This window comes from Balaenoptera borealis (assembly GCF_965194805.1).
Source record: "Balaenoptera borealis genome assembly, chromosome: 16".
NCBI classification, from domain to species: Eukaryota; Metazoa; Chordata; class Mammalia; order Artiodactyla; family Balaenopteridae; genus Balaenoptera; species Balaenoptera borealis.
The window spans coordinates 66,209,000-66,226,841 of NC_138872.1; the positions used below are offsets into that span (position 1 = coordinate 66,209,000).

Consider the following 17,842-nt stretch of genomic DNA (forward strand, 5'->3'; position numbering starts at 1 on the left):
TCCTTCTGTTTCTTTCTGCCATTTTAGTTTGGTGGTTTTCTATGTTGTTTTTCTCAGCTTATTCTTTTCTTATGTTTTGTTTTGTGGTTACCCTGAGGTTTGTATAAAATGTCTCATAAATAAAAGAGCCCTTTTTCTGTATATAACATCTTACCTCATTTGCCTATACAGGTTCCATCGTTTTCCTCTTCCCCTTTTATATTTGTGTGTGTGTACCTCATATTATCTTCTTTTATACTGTAAGTTTGTTACCAGATTGAAGTACCTTAGTTATTTTTACTGCTTTTCCCCCTTTTATGCTATAACTGTTTAACAACTTATATAGAGTTGCAATTTTCTGATTCGATCTATTTACTCAAAGTTTTGTGTACTTTTGTCTTTTCATTTTGGTAGAAGAGCTCCTTTCAACATTTCTTGTAAGGCAGGTTTAGTGGCGATGAACTTCCTCAGCTTTTGTTCGTCAGGGAAAACCTTTATTTCTCCTTCATACCTGAAGGATAACTTTGCTGTTTAGAAGAGTCTTGGCTGACAGTTTTTATCTTTCAACATTTGAATATGTCATTTCACTCTCTCTTGGCCTGTAGTTTCTGCTGAGAAATCTGCTGATAGGCTAATGTGAGTACCTTTGAAGGATAATGTCTTTTTTTCCCCACTGCCTTTAAAATTGTTTTTTATCATTGATTTTGATAGCTTAATATAATGTGCCTTGGAGAAGGTCTGTTTGCATTGAGATAATTAGGTGTTCTATTAGCTTGTGGAGTCATACATCCAGTTCCTTCTCATGGTTTGGGTAGTTCTCAGCTATTATTTCTTATTTATTTATATGCTCTCTGATCTCATCTTCTCTCCTCCTTCTGGAATACCCATTATCCTTATGTTGCCTTTTCTAATGGAGTCTGATGAGTTTCTTCATTTTTTAAAAACCGTATTTCTCTCTCCTACCTGAATCATTTCTAGATTTCTATCTTTGAGCTCACTAATTCTCCTTTCCATATGGTCTGCTCTATTTCCAATGGTTTCTAGTACATTTTTTATCTCATGTTATTGAGTTCTTCAGCTCCAGAATTTGTTTGTTTCTCTTTAGGGTAACCAATCTCTTTTGTAAAGTATTCCTCTGTTCATCAACTTTATTCCTGAGCTCATTGAATTGCTTTTCTGAGTTTTCTTGTAGCTCATTGAGTTTCTTCATGATAGCTATATTGAATTCTCCATCAGTTAAAGCACGCTCTTCTGTGATTTTCAGTTTGGTTTCTGGAGAATTGTCATTTTCTTTTTGGGACACTGCATTGCTATCGTTTTTCATGGTGCTTGATGAGATGTTCCTGTGCCAGTGCATTTAAGTATCCAACACCTTTCTTAAGAGATAAAGTTTTGCTTACTTTGTTTCTAACAAACCAACAATTGGTAACTAGAGGTGTTTCCTTTGTTTTTAAGTAGGTGGCAGTATAGCACACGTTTTTGGTTTGCCTTTCCAGAGCTGCCTCTTGCGGTATTTGAGAATCTGCATTTTCCATCTTCCGTTGTCTCTGTGCAAGGTGTGGCCCCATGCCCTCATAATCTCTTCTTGTGCCCCTGGGGTCACTGGTGCCTTGCTGTTGCTGGTGTCACTTCTGTTGCTGGCATCACCACCAGGAACACTGGTATGGCAGAAGCTTCCGCTGTGTCTGGGGTTGCCTAGGTTGCAGCCACTGCTGCCCCAGTGGGGGAAGTTGGAGGGAGGGGTTGAAGCTGGAGCCAGGGGTTGTCAAGTTCATGGGCCCCACCACCACAAGCAGGGGTCTGGAGTTTCATGTGCTCCTGTGCCTGAAGGGACTGGGGTCATGGGGCTCACGTCTACTGCTGCCCAGTTCTCTGTGGCCATGGGCACTGCTGCAGTTGGAAGCCAGAGTCATGTGTGTCACCTTCACTGCTGCTACTGGATTCTCTGGGACTGTGGCTCACCCATGATAGCCAGGAGGCCAGTATCGGGGGCCCTGGTTCTGCCTCCTCTATGTGTTCCAACCCACCCACCTTCAGATTACAGATGTGTAGATCTCTCTTATGTCCTGGTGTGTTGAGCAGAGGAACCGGTTTTGAGTTATGGATGTTTTACTAGTTGTAGATTAAAGGAGAGAGATAAACGGATTGTCTTACACCACCATAATGCTTAGAAGTAGAGCTTTTGTATGTACTTGAAGTTAATTTGGTATCAATACAAATTAGATTGTTATAATTTTAGGATGTTATATGTAATCCCCATAGTAACCATGAAGAAAATATCTAAGGAATATAAACCAAAGGAAATTAGAAGAGAAGCAAAATGTGTCACTACAAAATATCAACTAAACACCAAAGAATGCAGTAGTGGAGGAAATGAGGGACAAAAAAGCATTAAGACATATAGAAGATGAATAGCAAAATGGCATATGTAAGTCTTTCCTTATCAATAATTACTTTAAATGTAAATGGATGAAACTCTCCAATCCAAAGGCAGAGATTTGCAGAACAGATGATAAAACATGATCCAACTCTACACTGTCTATAAGCGACTCATTTCAGCTTCAAAGAAACAACGTAGGTTGAAAAGATGGAAAAAGATAATCCCTACAAATAGGAGTCAAAAGAGAGCTAGGGTGGCTATCTAATAATATCAGACAAAATAAACTTGAAGTTGAAAACTGGTACAAGTAACAAAAAAAGGGCATTATATACTGAAAAAAAGATTAATTCACTGAGACTATATAACATTCAGAAACGTATATGCACATAACAGCATAGTGTCAAAATATATGATGCAAACACTGACAGAATTAAAAAGAGAAATCAAAACTTCAAATTATATAAAATAAACATTAATGGAATGGAAGGGAGAAATATACAGCTCTACAATAACACTTGGAGGGTTCAATATATTACTTTCAATAATGGATAGAACAACCAGAAAGAAGGTCAATAATCAAGTGGAGGATTTGACTAACACTACACACCAATTGGATCTGACCCATATATAAAATACCCTGCCTAAGAACAACAGAACATACATTTTTCTCAAATGTACATGGAACATTCTATAGGATGGGCCACATAATATGCCACAAAACAAAGATTAGTACATTTTAGAAGATTGAAATAATACAAGGTATCTTATCTGATCACATAGAATGAAATTAAAAATTAACAACAAAAAGAAAAGTGAGAAATTCACAAATATGTAGAAAATTAAGCAATACAGTCTTAAACAACCAATAAGTCAAAAATGAAATCACAGGGGAAATTAGAAATTACATTGAGATAAATAACAACCAAACTACAACATACCAAAGCTTGTGACTTTAACAAAAGCAGTGTTGCTTTGGAATTTTAAACACCTACATTAGGAAAAAAAAATCTCACATCAATAACTTAACACCTTAAGTAACAAGAAAGAGGAGAGCAAACTAAATCCAAAGCTAGCAAAGGAAGGAAATAAGTTTGGATCTAACAATAATAAAATAGAGAATAGGAAAACAATAGAGAGAACAAATAAAGCCAAAAGTTGGTTCTTTGATAAGATGAAAAATTGACAAATTTTTAGCTATATTGATTAAGAAAAAAGATGATTCAAATTATTAAAATCAGAAATGCAAGAGGAGATTTTACTAGCAATTTTACATTCCAAAAAAAGAAAAGTTTACAAGAGAACACTATGAACAATTATACACTGAAAGACTGGATAATCTAGATGAAAGAGGCAAATTTCTAGAAACACATAATCTACCAAAAATGAATCATGAAGAAATAAAAAATCTCAATAGAACTATATAACTAGTAAGGAGATTGAATCAGTAATCAACCCTCTCATCCCTCCCCACCCTGAAAAGAAAGCCCCAGACCTGGTGGCTTCATTGGTGAATTCTCCCAAACATTTAAAGAAGAATTAATACCAATTATTCTCAAGCTCTTCCAAAAAACTGAAGAGGAGGGACATACTCCTTAACTCAATCTATGAGGTCAACATTACTCTGACACCAAATCCAGACAAAGATACTACAAGAAAAGAACACTACAGACCCTTATGAATAATTGGGGCAAAATTCTCAGCAAAATGTTAGCAAACAGATTTCAGCAACATATTAAAAGGATTATATACCATGTCCAAGTGGGATTTATTCCTGGTTCAACATATGAAAATCAATCAATGTAATGAACCATGCTAATAGAATGAAAGTGGGGGCTGGGGGACCACATATCTATTCAATTGATGCAGAGAAAGCATTTAACAAAATTCAATACCCTTTCATGATAAAAACCCTCAGTTTATTTAATAAACTAGGAACAGAAGGAAACATCCTCAACATGACAAAGGCCATATATTAAAAAAAAGCATAGCTAACATCATTCTCACTGGTAAAAGACTGAAAGATTTTCTCTTAAGATCAGGAACAAGACAGGAGAGCCTGATCTCACCATTTCTACTCAACAAAGTATTGGAAGTTTACCCAGATCAATTTGGCAACAAAAAGAAATGAGGCACCAAGATGAAACAGAATTAAAACTAGATCTGTTCACAGATAACATGATCTTACATGTACAAAACCCTAAAAAACTTTCTCACACACACACAAATTGTTAGAGCTAATAAAGGAATTCAGCAAAGTTATAGGAAAGAAAATCAATGCACAAAACTTAAGGTGCAGTTCTATACTTTAACAATTAACAATCCAAAAAGGAAATTAAGAAAACATCAATAAGAATACAATACTAAGGATAAATTTAGTATAGAAGGTGAAAGACTTGTACACTGAAGATTAAAAATCACTGCTGAAAAAGAGAAAGAAGACATAAATAAATGGAAAAGCATCCCATATTCATTGATTTGAGACAATATTAAGGTGACAATGCTGCCCAACACTATCTACAGATTCAGTGCAATCCCTATCAAAATTGCAATGGTGTTTTTTTGCAGACATAGAAAAACCCATCCTAAAATTCACATAAAATCTCAAGGGATCCCAAAATGCAAACACAACCTTTAGAAAGGAGAAAAAAGTTGGAGGACTTACACTCCTGATTTCAGAAACTTACTTCAAAGCTATAGCAATCAAAACAATGTGATACGTTCATAAAAAGAGACATACAGACCACTGGAATAGCATAGAGAACCCAAAAAGTAACCCTCACATATACTGTCAATTGATTTTAGGCAAGGGTGCCTAGACCATTCAGTGGGAAAAAGAGTCTTTTTAACAAACGGTGCTCAGAAACTTGGATGTCCACATGCAAAAGAATGAAGTTACCTTATATCATACACAAAAATTAATTCAAAATGGATCAAAAACTTAAATGTAAGAGCTGAGCTTATGAAACTCTTGGAAGAAAACACAGAGGAAAATCTTGCCTTGGATTTCACAATGATTTATTGAATATGACACCAAAAGCACAGGAAATAAAAGAAAAAGTATTGAATAGATAAAATGTTCTTCACCAAATTTAAAAACTTTGTATGTCATAGGATACTATCAAGAAAGTGAAAAGACAACCCACTGAATGGGAGAAAATAATTGCAAAGCATATAATTTGCATATCTGATAAGGTATTAATATCCAGCCTACGTAAAGAACTCTTACAAATTAGAAAAAACAACAACAGAAAAATGAACAACCCAATTAAAAATGGGCAAAGAACTTGAATAGACAATTCTTCGAAGATATACAAATGGTCAATAAGAACATGAAAAGATGCTAGTCATTAGAGAAATGTCAATCAAAACCACAATGAGTTTGAACCCATTAGAATGGCCATTATTAAAAATAAACTGAAAATAGCAAGTGTATGTAAGGATATGGAGAAATGAAAACACTTGTGCATGTGGAAAACATGTATGGCCATTCCTCAAAAAGTTAAACAGAATTACCATATGATCTAGCAATTCCATTTCTGGGCATATAACCAAAAGAAGGGAAAGCAGGGACCCAAACAGTTACCTGCACAGTGTTCATAGCAGCATTATTCACAAAGGCCAAAAGGTGGAAACAACGCAAATGTCCATCAAAACTTGGTATATACATACAATGGAATATTATTCAGTCTCAAAAAAATGACAGTTTGCTAAAACATGGATGAACCTTGAAAACATTGTGCTAAGTGAAATAAGCCAGACACAAAAGGGCAAATGTTGTATGATTCCACTTATATGAGGTAACTAAAATAGGCAAGTTCTTAAAGACAAAAAGTACCATTAGAGGTTACGAAATGCTGGGGAGATGGGGACTAGAGAGCTATTGTTTAATGGGAACAGAATTTCTTCTGGGGATGGTGAAAATTTTCTGCAGATGCATAGCGGTGATGGTTGTGTAATATTGTAAATTTTACTCAATGCTACTGAACTGTATGCTCAGGAATGGTGAAAAGGGTAAATTTTATATTATATATATATATATGCCTCAATAAAAAGAAAATAAAAGAACAGAATATAAGCTAACAAATCTCGATGGAAGAGTGACACATCTCACTGCCATGAGAACATGTGAAATGAAGGAAATCAGTGTGGCCATATGTGAAGACACCTTTGCAAAATAAAACATGTTATGTACAATTTTTTTTAAGTCATGGCTTTGGACCACCCCAGTTCAATTTAACCAGAATCTCTGTGGTTGGATCCAAGTATTTAAAAAAAAAATTCCCTCAAATGATTCTGACGTACAGGCAGTATTAAGAACTGCTGCTCTATACACCTGTTACTCTGTGTTCATTTTCCCTTTTATCCAACCTTTAAAATGTGCTACTGAGAATTAAGGCTAAGGCTTGCATGATTGCTTCTGGACAATAGTACCACAAAGGGACAGGACCCCACCCACCCACCCAAGGCCATAGTGTGAGCACAACAGTGACACCAGTGGCTGTGACTTTGTAGAAAGGAGATGGAGTCTGAGATCAATTTCAGGGTCTGTCTACCCTTCTACAGTCCATCTTGGAAGCTGAGGATTTCCTCTTAGTGGCCACTGTTAGCTAGGGTTTGTCTGATGAAGAGTTACAGCAGGTTTCCTTATAGTCTATGGTAGGTTTCTGTAGTCCCTGGATTTCTCATTTAGAGTTTGGGGTCCAAAACATACCACTTTGAATCCTAGACCTGTCATTTATTTGACATGGGAAAGACATGTAAAGCTTCCAATCTGCAGTTTCTTCCTCTTTAAAGTGGGGATAATAGCGCCCCTGGAGGCTCAGCGAGATGAATAGATTTGTTTGCACCCTGTTGGTAAGTGGGGTGGTATGATGTGAACCGAGTCAAAGCCAGCATTCTTAACCACAAGAGATCACTGGACCCCAAGTCTGGTGGTTCTGAAGCCAGGCTGTATTCTACCCCAACAGTCAGCCCATAAGTGCCAGATGGGTTATGACAGAAAGGGATGTGGGAACACACTATGAGCTTTGAGATTAATTAGAAAAGGTTTCATTGACTTGGAGTGAATAAAGGAAGAAGGAAGAAGTCTCAGGAGGCAGAATTGAGTCCAGTCCCTTACACACTTACACAGCTCCCTGCAAGGATTCTTGGGCCTGTATGGGGGCAGATGGTGTGTCCTTACCTCATAGCGCATGAAGACGCCTATGGGCCTGGTAGGCTTGATCCTGATGCCAATGTTTCCTTCAGTGTTGGGCGGCAGGATGTTGCCCTTGTCATCAATGATCTGGAGCAAGAGACCTGTGAATCCCACCCTGCAGGGATCCCCAACACTCCTGCCCCACCCAAACACTGCCTGGCTCATTCATATGACACAGTGGGGGTAATTGGGGGAGGGGGTTGTGGTAGAGGACCCCTGTCAGAAAATAGAATAAAACTGTCAAAAGGCTTTGAAATCAGCAAATGGTGAAACCCAAGCCATGGGTCTATGTGTTTCATGCATATATAGACATCACAAATGTGTCTTCAAGCTAGAAAACACGGATCAGGAAAAACTAAAAGCACCAGCAGTGGAGAGAGCCGCCTGAGCTACTGCAAGTACTCTTTCCCAGGCTCGGTGCATGAGGCCTCTGGCTGTCCTGGCAAGCTGCACTCATGCCCAGGACATTGCAGGTCTCAACTGAAACCTCGCCAGGAAACTGGAGGAAAAGTAGGCAGAGAAGACGAAGGACAACCGGGAGGCATGACTGGTTCTGTCACCTCGTGTCACACAATGGTCCCACCATAGCCGAGCACTAACTGCTCTCTGCCAATGTCTTTACCACCAGACCTGAATGTCGTAGGGTGGGATGGCCTTCCCCATGGAACCCGGCTTGATCTTCATCCCCCGGAGAGTGCCACAACTTATTCCCTGTTCACAGAAGAAGAGAAGTGGGATTGGCCAAGCGTCCAAGCTGATCACAAAAACACAGCATCCTTGCTCACAATTGTCATTTGATGCTGTGCAAAGAGCCCTCGTGGCGAAGCTAGAAGGCATAGACCCAACTCTAGTCAGCAGACATTCACTGCACCTGACATGGGCTGGGCCTGAGCCCGGTGCTGGGGCTACACAGTCCAGTGGGAGAGGCCAAGAAGAAGCAGAGGACTGAGCCCAGAGCTGTGGGCATGTAACGTAGGGTGTGGAGTGCCCACTGTATGCCAGACATGTGTCCATTTGCCGGGGAGGGCCATGAGTATATTTAACAAACATTTACTTGTAGCTGCCTCAACTGCTTCTCAGAGCTGTGTTGAGATTATTCAGATTGTTCACGTTGTTCCCCTACCCCCTATGTCTTCCTGATGAACCTTATTCCTTCTCTATGGTTCTCTAAATTATCATTCTTCCTAAAGTTAAGCACTTTACACACAGAGAGACCAAGGTTTGAATCTTGACTCCACCGCTCACTAGCTATGTACCAAGTAATCCCCCTTGATCTCCTCCTCTGCCAAAGGGGGGTAATTATAACATTATCGCTTAGAGTGCTTGTGAGTGTGTGCCAGGCACACACCAAGAATTCAATAAACAACTGCTACTAGCTATCATTCAGGCCCTAATAAAAGGAAGTTGGGAGATTCTCTTTCTGTGGTATTTTTCCCTACACTTGTATTACTGCTTGTCTGTTTCCCTCAGTAGATAATGAGCATTCAGAGAATAGAGATTGTCCCATCCATCTCTGCACCCCCAGCATCTAAACACAATACCTACCTTAAAACAACAGTGACAACCATAACTGCAATAGGGGTTGGACACTGTGCCCAGAGCTTTGTATACTTTCTTTCATTTACCTTATCATAACCTGGCAAGATTGGCATTATATTTCCATTTTGGAGATGGGGAAGCTAGACTCTGCAAGATTCAGTGATATGCTGATAGTCTCGAAGCCTATAACTGGCAAGGCTGAGATCTGAACTGGGGTCTGAGCTCCTGAGAGAGGAAATACTTTCCCCTCTGCAATGTCACTGCTCACACTCTAGGCATGTGGAAAATGTTGCAGAGATGAGTGGATAGGTGTGAAAATGTTCACAGAAATAAAGCACCATCCAGGTATCAGGGAGTTTTCTGTTGTTATGAATAGTTGATGCAAAGGGACTAGTGTCATGGGTGTAGCGTGTAGTTCTAACCTCACCCTCCCTGTCTGAATGCAAACTGTGAACCAGTAAGGACAGTCCTAGAGTCTTAACATTTCTCAATCCCGGAAGCAGACCCAGTAACTGATTATTTATTTATTTATTTATTTGCAAAATAATGTCAGAAAAGTATGTCAGTTGGGACTAAAAGAGGTATTTTGCTACAGGCTCTGAGATGACAGTCATCCCTCTGTCAGCTAAAGGGATGATAGGGAAGTAGAGGAAAGTGGCTCTGTCCAGCATCGGAAATGTATTGAAAATGTGTTAGAAGTGAGATACCTGCCCACACTATCATGGATAAAGTCCTTGAGATTCAAGACATGCATTATTCTTTGAATGCCCTGCCCACCTGACTGGTCAGTGATCCTCTTTGGGATCACACTGTGTGTATGTGTGTGTGTGTGTGTGTGTGTGTGTGTGTGTGTGTGTGTGTGTGTGTGTGTGTGTGTGTGTGTGTGTGTGTGTGTGTGGCGTGTATATAGAAGATCTCTCCTCCTGCTAGTGTCTCACAATCAAAGCTGTGTGCTCTCCTCATAAACACCCAGAAATGAACTAGCGAACTTCCGGGGCCAGCTCCTGCCTGCTCATGTGGTTGCTGCCTAGGAAGGGACGGTGAAGTGGACAGGACTTGCAGTGGTGGCTTCCATGCTCCTGGAGAGTGCCTTCTATGCTAGTGCCCCTCCTGGGCTCCCGTAAACTAATTCTCACAGGTACAGTGGCACTATGTCCTTAGACCCCTTTCTAAGTTTTTGTCCAATAGCTTTCAGCACATTGGTCTTTTGACAAGTTGATGAGCTGCAATTGTCTTTTCTGCAAATTGATTTGGGACAAATTAGCCTAGAGCTCTAGAACCTCGCATTGGCTTTGAGCAACGCTGCCTGCACAGTGGGGCCTCTGCACACACTCATAGCAGGATTCAGCTCACCTGCTGGGCTCCGTGGACGAGCACATCCTGACTGGCCCAGAGGGACCATTCACCTACCGTCTCTGACTGTCCGTAGGCCTGGTAGAGCAGAATGCCTGTCTGTCTTCTCCACAGCTCTTGCTCCTCAGGCAGCAGGGCCTCCCCACCAGTACAGCAGTGCTCCAGGGTGGGGAACCTGAGGCTGAGGGGAAGGCAAGGTGTCAATAGGGCCTCCGCAGATTGGGCTTGGGCGCTCTGCCCCAGGCCCAGGGAGAGCTCAGAGCATTGTCATCTGGATCATTCACCCTTCTGCTTCTTCACTTTCTTACTTGTCTTCTGAGCATTTTACTGGTGGTCAAGTCCAAGTGGAAGTCACTTCCTGTTGGTACCTGTTAACTCATCTGGCAGGGGTAGGTGGTGGTGGTGGTGAGGCTAATGGGTTAAATCAGGGAGATCAGGATTGAATATGGATGTTGATGTAACAAGAGAGAGAAAAGTGTGCTTGGAACACATTCTAAGCATTCTATGTGGCTAAGAGGGATATTTGTATAAACCATAAGGGCTGAGGGATAAGACCCCAAGGATATGCTAGGATGGTAATAGAACTGTACCGCCTTCTGGGAAGAGTGGGCTTATGTGAACTGAAGGCCTTTTGTGTTTCTGGCTGGAGAACGCAAATTAGGGGTTGGAAATGAATTGCTCAGGACATCAAGGAAGACCAGGCTTCATGTAAGTGAAGGGAAGAAGGATCACAGGTAACAGCCCTGAGAGCAGGAATTTGGGAGAGAACAGAAAAGTCTGCTGGGAACATTTGCATCAGTTTGCTAGGTACATTGTGCGATGTAAATCCTCTCATCTATTTTCCCCATGAAGATTTCCATAAATAATACAAAAACCATCACAAAATAATGATGGATTCCCTGAAGGAAATGGGTAGAAGTGATTGGGGTCTTAGTACCACCTTGCACGGGGCTGAGCTGAGCCAGCTTGTACGGATGAGGGACGTGGCAGAATCCCTTGTCACCCTCTCCTCGTATATACAGAGCCTGTAGTGATGGACAGGAGAGCTGGCTTCGTTGAGCGTATGTTCCTCATTCTTCTTGAGCTTTATCCAAAGTACATAAAATGGGCAGAGTCTCCAACAGAGTCAATATTCATGCCCTGGTTGAATTTTTATGGGGTTTGTTCACCATCTCAAGAACGTTGCAACAAGTAGCTGTAATATGAGCTTTGAAATACAGTTGGAAACATAATTCTGTCAGATTGAGGGTTCATGAATAAAATCAAGCTGTATTTCAATTACCTTCATAAATTGAACTCCTTGATATTTTAAGTCTTATATGTCTAAAAAATGTTAGCTCTGATTTTGAAGTAGCCATTTCAATTTCAGAGTTGCTAAAAGATACATAAACAACCCTAAGGTTCAAAGAGCAGATCAGGTGAGTTAAAAATTAATCCACAAACATGGGGAAATGCAAAAATAAAATTACAGTGTGATACTACATACCCATCAGATTGGCAAAAATTAAAACTTGGACAAAACCAAATATTGCCAAAGATGTGGAACAATGGGAATTCTCCTCCCCTGCTAGGGGAAGCATACCTTGGTTCAATACTTTGGAAAATAAGGTAGTAGGGTACAATGTCAGTGTGACCTAGCAATTCCTCTCCCAGAGAAGATCTACAGCAATGTGTGTTTACGTGTTTATGTACATGTTCAAAAATTCAATGCAGCATTAATCAATAGTCCCAAACTGAAAACTACCCAAATGCCCAATAATAGAACTAATTAAAAATGTGCTACTTTCATTAAAAGTAATGTTATACAGCAATGAAAATTCACTCCAGCATTATTTAACAACACAGATACTTCTTAGAAACATAATGTTGAAAAAAGAAGCCAGATATTACGGAATAATGTACGATTACATGAAGTTCAAAAGCAAGTAAAGTAATTTGTCTAGGGATATTTCCTATGTAAACTATGAGGGAAAATAAGGAAATGAACACCATAAAAGCCAAGGTAGTGGATTCCTTTAGTGGAGATGGAGAGGCATGAGGAGGTCTCTGGGGCCACTGGCCATGTTCTATTCCTGTGCCTTGGGTGAGCGGTTGCATAAGTGTTTTATTTTCGACAATTCATTAATCTGTAAATGCATATCTTATATACTTTTCTGTATGTTTATTTCACAACAAAATGTGTGTAAAAGTAAAAACCCACAATGATGCAAGGCTCACTGAGTGTTTCATTTGGTTCTCTGAATCCTGTTTAAAGAAATAATTAGACTAGCTGCTAAATAACACCACCAACATTTATGCCCCCCCTCCCCCACACACAGTATCCTCAAAGAACCATAGCTAAAATCAGTCAGACCACAGTGCATCACATAACTTAAAATCCTACCCGAAGATTCCTGTTACCAACCGCAGCCACTTCTACCATACCTGGTGGAATTCTGCTGCAGAATCATTCGAAATACAGAGGGCGCAGCAAAGCATTGAGTAATAGGGTATTTGAATAAAGTCTAGAGAGTTAGGAGAGAAAAAATTTTATTTTTACAATTAAGATTTAAAATATAGATTTGTTATTAGCATTTTAACTCTGACCTCTCCTCTAGGAGAGCCCATTTATTCATCTGTTAATTCTTTCAGTATACTTAAATTGAGCATGAATTTCGTACATGGCATGTGTCAGGTACTATTGGCGCAACACAAGGAAGTCTAAGTTGAGGGGATGGGTAGGGAGGGAATGAAGGGAAAGTTTTGTTTTGTGAATTTGAATAGGAAATTTTTAATTTAACATTTTTCGTTTTAGTCACTATCTCCCATCTTCAATAGGAGAGACTGAAACCAAGTAATTTAAAAAGTTTATTTTTAAAAATTCACGAAAGTAATAAGTGTAAAGTAAATTAAACAATTAAACTTTCAAATGCAGGGATGGGGGTAAATTTGTAGACTCAATTCTTTGAAATCATTCAAGCTTAAAATACACTGAGACTCTGGGGACACCCCTTGTAGGGGAAGGAGAATTAGACCTGGTGGGGGAAGGAGAGAGGTGGATTCAGTGTGGCTTGCACAGTTTTATGCCTCAGAGGCTGGCAGGATGCAGGCAGAAAGTAATGACGGAGAGGCAGATATTGACACAGGGACAGGGAGTGAGAAGTGGGAGGTACAGTTTCAGGTGCTGGAGGGATGATCAGATTAACTTAACCAACCAGCAGAAAAACAGGGGGGAACTAGCCTGGAGAGAGAAGACTGGACAGTTTTGAGAGCCACCTGAGTGATGTACCTGCTGGAGAAATGGAAGTAAAGGCAGCTGCTTAGAGGGGAGGGACAGTTGAGGGCAGAGCCTTGGATGACTGCGGTGCTCAGGACTAAGCTGGGGGAACAGGCGGTAGCTGTAGCAAGTGCAGAATGTGCTATGGAGCAATTTGACCTTAAGGGAGGAGAGACGGGGCTGGTCCAAGCTGTACCAGGGTGAAGGGAAGGTGTTCTTAGGATGAGGAACTATGAATATGTTTATGGACTGAGGGAGTAGAGTCAATGAAAAGTGAGAGATTGAAAATACAGGAGAAAAGGTTTAATGAGTTAAAGATTAATACAGAGGGGCTCCAAACAGAAGGGCAGGGAAAAGAACAGGATCAGCAGCAGTTGTCGGGAGGGAGCTGGACGTTGAGAGGTGAAGGGGCAGGTCTACCTCTGAGATAGAAAGCAGGGGAGTGAGTGGAGACACAAAGACAATTTTTAAGTGAAGAGAAATACGTTGAAGGAGTTCATGCAGGTGACCTCAGTTATTACCATGGTGTATGCATAACAGCAACTGCTACCACTTACTGAGTGTTCTCTCTGTGCTAGTTTCAGGGCTAAGCACTTTACACACCTTTCCTATGTCATCTCATTAATATTCCCAACAATTTTGTGGAGATAGTAACCATTAAGACTCTCCTTTTACAGATAAGGAAACTGAAGCTCAGAGTGGTAAGTAAACCACTAATAAATGTCAATCAGGGGATACGAAATTAGATCTGTCATATTCCAACGCCTTTGTTTCTAAATACGTCATTAAATTGAGTAGCCACACAAATACAACATTCACACACCAGCTACCTGGTCCTGGTAGAGCCAGGATCCAGGATACAGGAGACCTGAGCTTGTTCTGTTTGCTTTCATATCTCAAAATGTATATTCTGGTTCCCAGGTCCACAAGTTTGATCCAGAGGTCTAGGGAAAGGTTTGGAATATGTGTTTTCTTCAGAGTTACATCTTGATGTAATTCTGATACAATGATTGATTCAGTCCTTCACATTTGAGAAACCCAGAACCAGGGTTATATTATACTAAGAGGCTTCTTTGCTAAATAAAGTATTTTCTCAGTTGGATCCAGTTTTTGAACTCGAAATGAGTTTTTTCTGGGAGTTTGTTGATATCGGAAGGTACGTCTTCTTACCTGTACAATGACCTTGGGGTCAAATTGGGGCAGATGATGGACAAAGGCTGTAGACCCCGCTGTCCATGGTTCAAGCAGGGACCCCAGGACAGCCAGAACCCAGCCTGTGTCTGACAGGCACCAGAGGACATCAGACGTCTTCAGCTGCAGTAATTTCCTGCTAACTCCAAAATACAGTTAGCCTCAGATACTATTCTGACTACTATACTATCCTTCCCTTTTCTCCACCCCCATTCTCCAGGATTTTGCTACTCAGTTGTTATCATTAGCACAGATACCAAATGTCTACAAAAAGCCTTCTTTGTCCCCCTGGTCTGGTTAATAAGGTACAAAGTATACAGAACGTGGTCTGGTTTGAATATTACTAGTTGGGGGACGGGGAGAAGGGAGAAGAGTTTGGTTTAAAATTGATTAAATGGTTAACCCAGCTTCAGCCTCTATGTTTGTTCCAGGTTAGGGCAGTGGCTTGGTGTGGCTTAGTTCCAGGTATTATTTTTCCCTAACAGTTCATGATTGGGAAACTTCATGCCGGATTTGTCCACAATCGAGGAGAGGAGAGGACCTGTCACATAAGGTCACATTGCTGGAGCATTTTATCTTTCCCCACCAAACCCTGGAACTACTGACAGGGACACAGGGGCTTGTCATTTGTGTGGTTTGCAGAATGCCTACTGTTTCCACCCACGTCTCCTCCATGCCTGCTGTGAAGGTGCTCAGGAAGGACCCAAATGTGCCTCCTTTGTCATTCAGATGCCTCTGTCAGCAAACACACATGCATAGTCTATACTTCTCACACCCTTAGGGGTCTGAACCAAAGAGAGCAGAAAGGATAAACAGCATGGGGTCAATTCCACCAAGAGTTCCTTTCCCAGCACATACACATATACATACACACTTCACCCCAGATCTGTGGCCCAGCTTCTAAGCTGGTGCCCTCTCTCCTACCATGAAGGGAAGAAGGATCGCAAAGCAAGTCCATGGCTGTGCTTTGCCATCTTGGGGAAGCCTGTGGTCCCACTGGTGAAGAAGATGGCCATTGGGTCCAGGGTCTTTGACTTAATACAGGTGTGAACTGGGGATTCTGATCTGCAAAGGGATTCAATACAAAAGGACAGAAGTCATGTTTCCTGTTTTTCCATCCTCTGGGGAAGCAAAAGAAGCAATATGAGGCTTAGAGTCAGAAAACTGGGGTTTGCAACTCCCAGTATTAGGCATCAAACAAAGTTTATGGGTGACTTGGATAGGTGGACTGACATTTCTTCATTTTAAAAAGTGGGGAAAATATGATGGATTATTTTTAGTTTAATAAACATTGAAATAGTATTGCCAATGATTCCAGACAATGCTCTAAATGATTTACAAATAAGAACTCATTCAATCTTCATAGCAACCCTAAGAGGTAAGTACTGCTTTTATGCCCATTTTATAGATGAGGGAACTGAGGCTCAGAGAGGTTAGGTAACTTACCTGAAGACATATAGCCAGCAAGTTGCAGAGCCAGGATTCAAACTCAGAGAGTGTGATCCATATACTATGCTTTTAGTCACACTGCTAACCCTGTATTTTACACAGACTAGCTTCATGGGAATTTAACCTCATAAACTTGGTGTTGAGGGGTGGGAAAGAGAAAGCTAGGGAGAATGAGAGTGTAAGGAATATATATATGTACATCTGCCCTAGCATGAGCTAGAGGTGGAAGGTAGAATCCGTAGCTCCCTCCATCTGCCTCGGTTCTTGGGGAGCTTCTCCTTGGCTGAGAGTCTCTTTCTTGGGCCTATTACAATTGTAAATGCAAGCTTCCTATAGTACTCAGTCAGAGAGGCTGCAAGTAATCCCAGTGCTGGAGGGAGCACTGGCTCTTGTGGAGAAATGATACCATACTGAGTCTGGGCAATTTAGGCGAGTTTTAATGAGTATTCTTTGTTTAAGCTATTTTAATCTAATTCTCTGACTTTAGAATCTAGCATAAGATGTGATTTCACTGTAATATTTGCCATTGGGGGTTGAAGTAAAGAGCTTTAAAAACTGTGGAATTACTTCAAGAAAACAAATCCAGCACGGTTTGTGTGTGATATGAAGAATGTCTGAAGGCTTGCAGAATCAGAGTTTTGGAGGTGGAGGGGTCTTTCTTACCTTCAGCACTTCCCTAACTTTCCCTTCAAGGTGTCCCTATAGACACCCACCCCCTAAGACATGGAAAGTGTTTGCTCCCAAAGCTGCCTGTCATTTTTTTCTCAGTCTCAAGTTTCACCTTAAAAATTCATCTTAACCTTTCGTTCAATTTCTTTAATTGCTAATTATTTACATAAAAATAATATTCAGATTCCCCACCTACAAGGAATATGCAACACAATAACCCTCTGACTTTACACATCTCCTTTGCACAGGGGTGATTATATTTTAGTGAGAGAGCCATAGAAGTTCAATTTCCTCATTTTATACATAAAACAATTGCAGCCAAGAGAGGAGAAGGAACTAGCCCAAGGTTGCACAGCAAATCAGTGACATAGCTGTGAAGAGAGGCTCAGACCTGGTGAGCTTCCTCCCACTGGCTGCTTCTCTACCAGCACTTGGCAGTGAGTGGCTTTCTCCTGCCATTCCTCAGAAAGCACATTCATCAGACCAGAAACTCACTGAATCAGTGATCGGAAGTCCAGCCACCCTTTACGGCTGTGGTCAGACACCAGGAGCTTGGTTTTCAGAGCAGGACACTCAGAGGCCACAGAATCCACCTCTGGGGCAAGGGTATCTGTGGTCACGATGCCCTTGGCTTTAGACACTTGTAGTCGGTAGAGAATGTCCTTGGCCTTCATCTGGGTGGTCCCTGGCATGAAGATGATCCCTAGGGATGAGAAAGAAACTGCTTGTTCTGGTATCTCTTTCACAGCCTCACAACCTTGGCTGTCAGACCTGGTTTATCTGCATAGAAATCCCCTAACTTCTTGGTATGCAAAATATGGTCTACAGC

At 40.9% G+C, this 17,842-nt stretch overlaps 1 protein-coding gene across 5 annotated transcripts in view; it reads right to left on the bottom strand.

Moving 5' to 3' along the window:
• Positions 1-17,842, bottom strand: part of LOC309614316 (acyl-coenzyme A synthetase ACSM1, mitochondrial-like) — a 62,388-nt gene that overhangs the window by 13,199 nt on the left and 31,347 nt on the right. For 4 of the 5 annotated variants that reach the window (XM_082362507.1, XM_082362510.1, XM_082362508.1 and 1 more), the window contains 7 exons: positions 17,509-17,716; positions 15,820-15,960; positions 14,875-15,034; positions 12,873-12,952; positions 10,506-10,629; positions 8,187-8,267; positions 7,542-7,643 (listed from right to left, as the gene is read on the bottom strand). In XM_082362507.1, coding sequence (XP_082218633.1) covers positions 7,542-7,643; positions 8,187-8,267; positions 10,506-10,629; positions 12,873-12,952; positions 14,875-15,034; positions 15,820-15,960; positions 17,509-17,716 — 896 coding nt within the window. The remainder of the gene's footprint in view (positions 1-7,541; positions 7,644-8,186; positions 8,268-10,505; positions 10,630-12,872; positions 12,953-14,874; positions 15,035-15,819; positions 15,961-17,508; positions 17,717-17,842) is intronic. The other variant, XM_082362511.1, reaches the window with a different exon arrangement.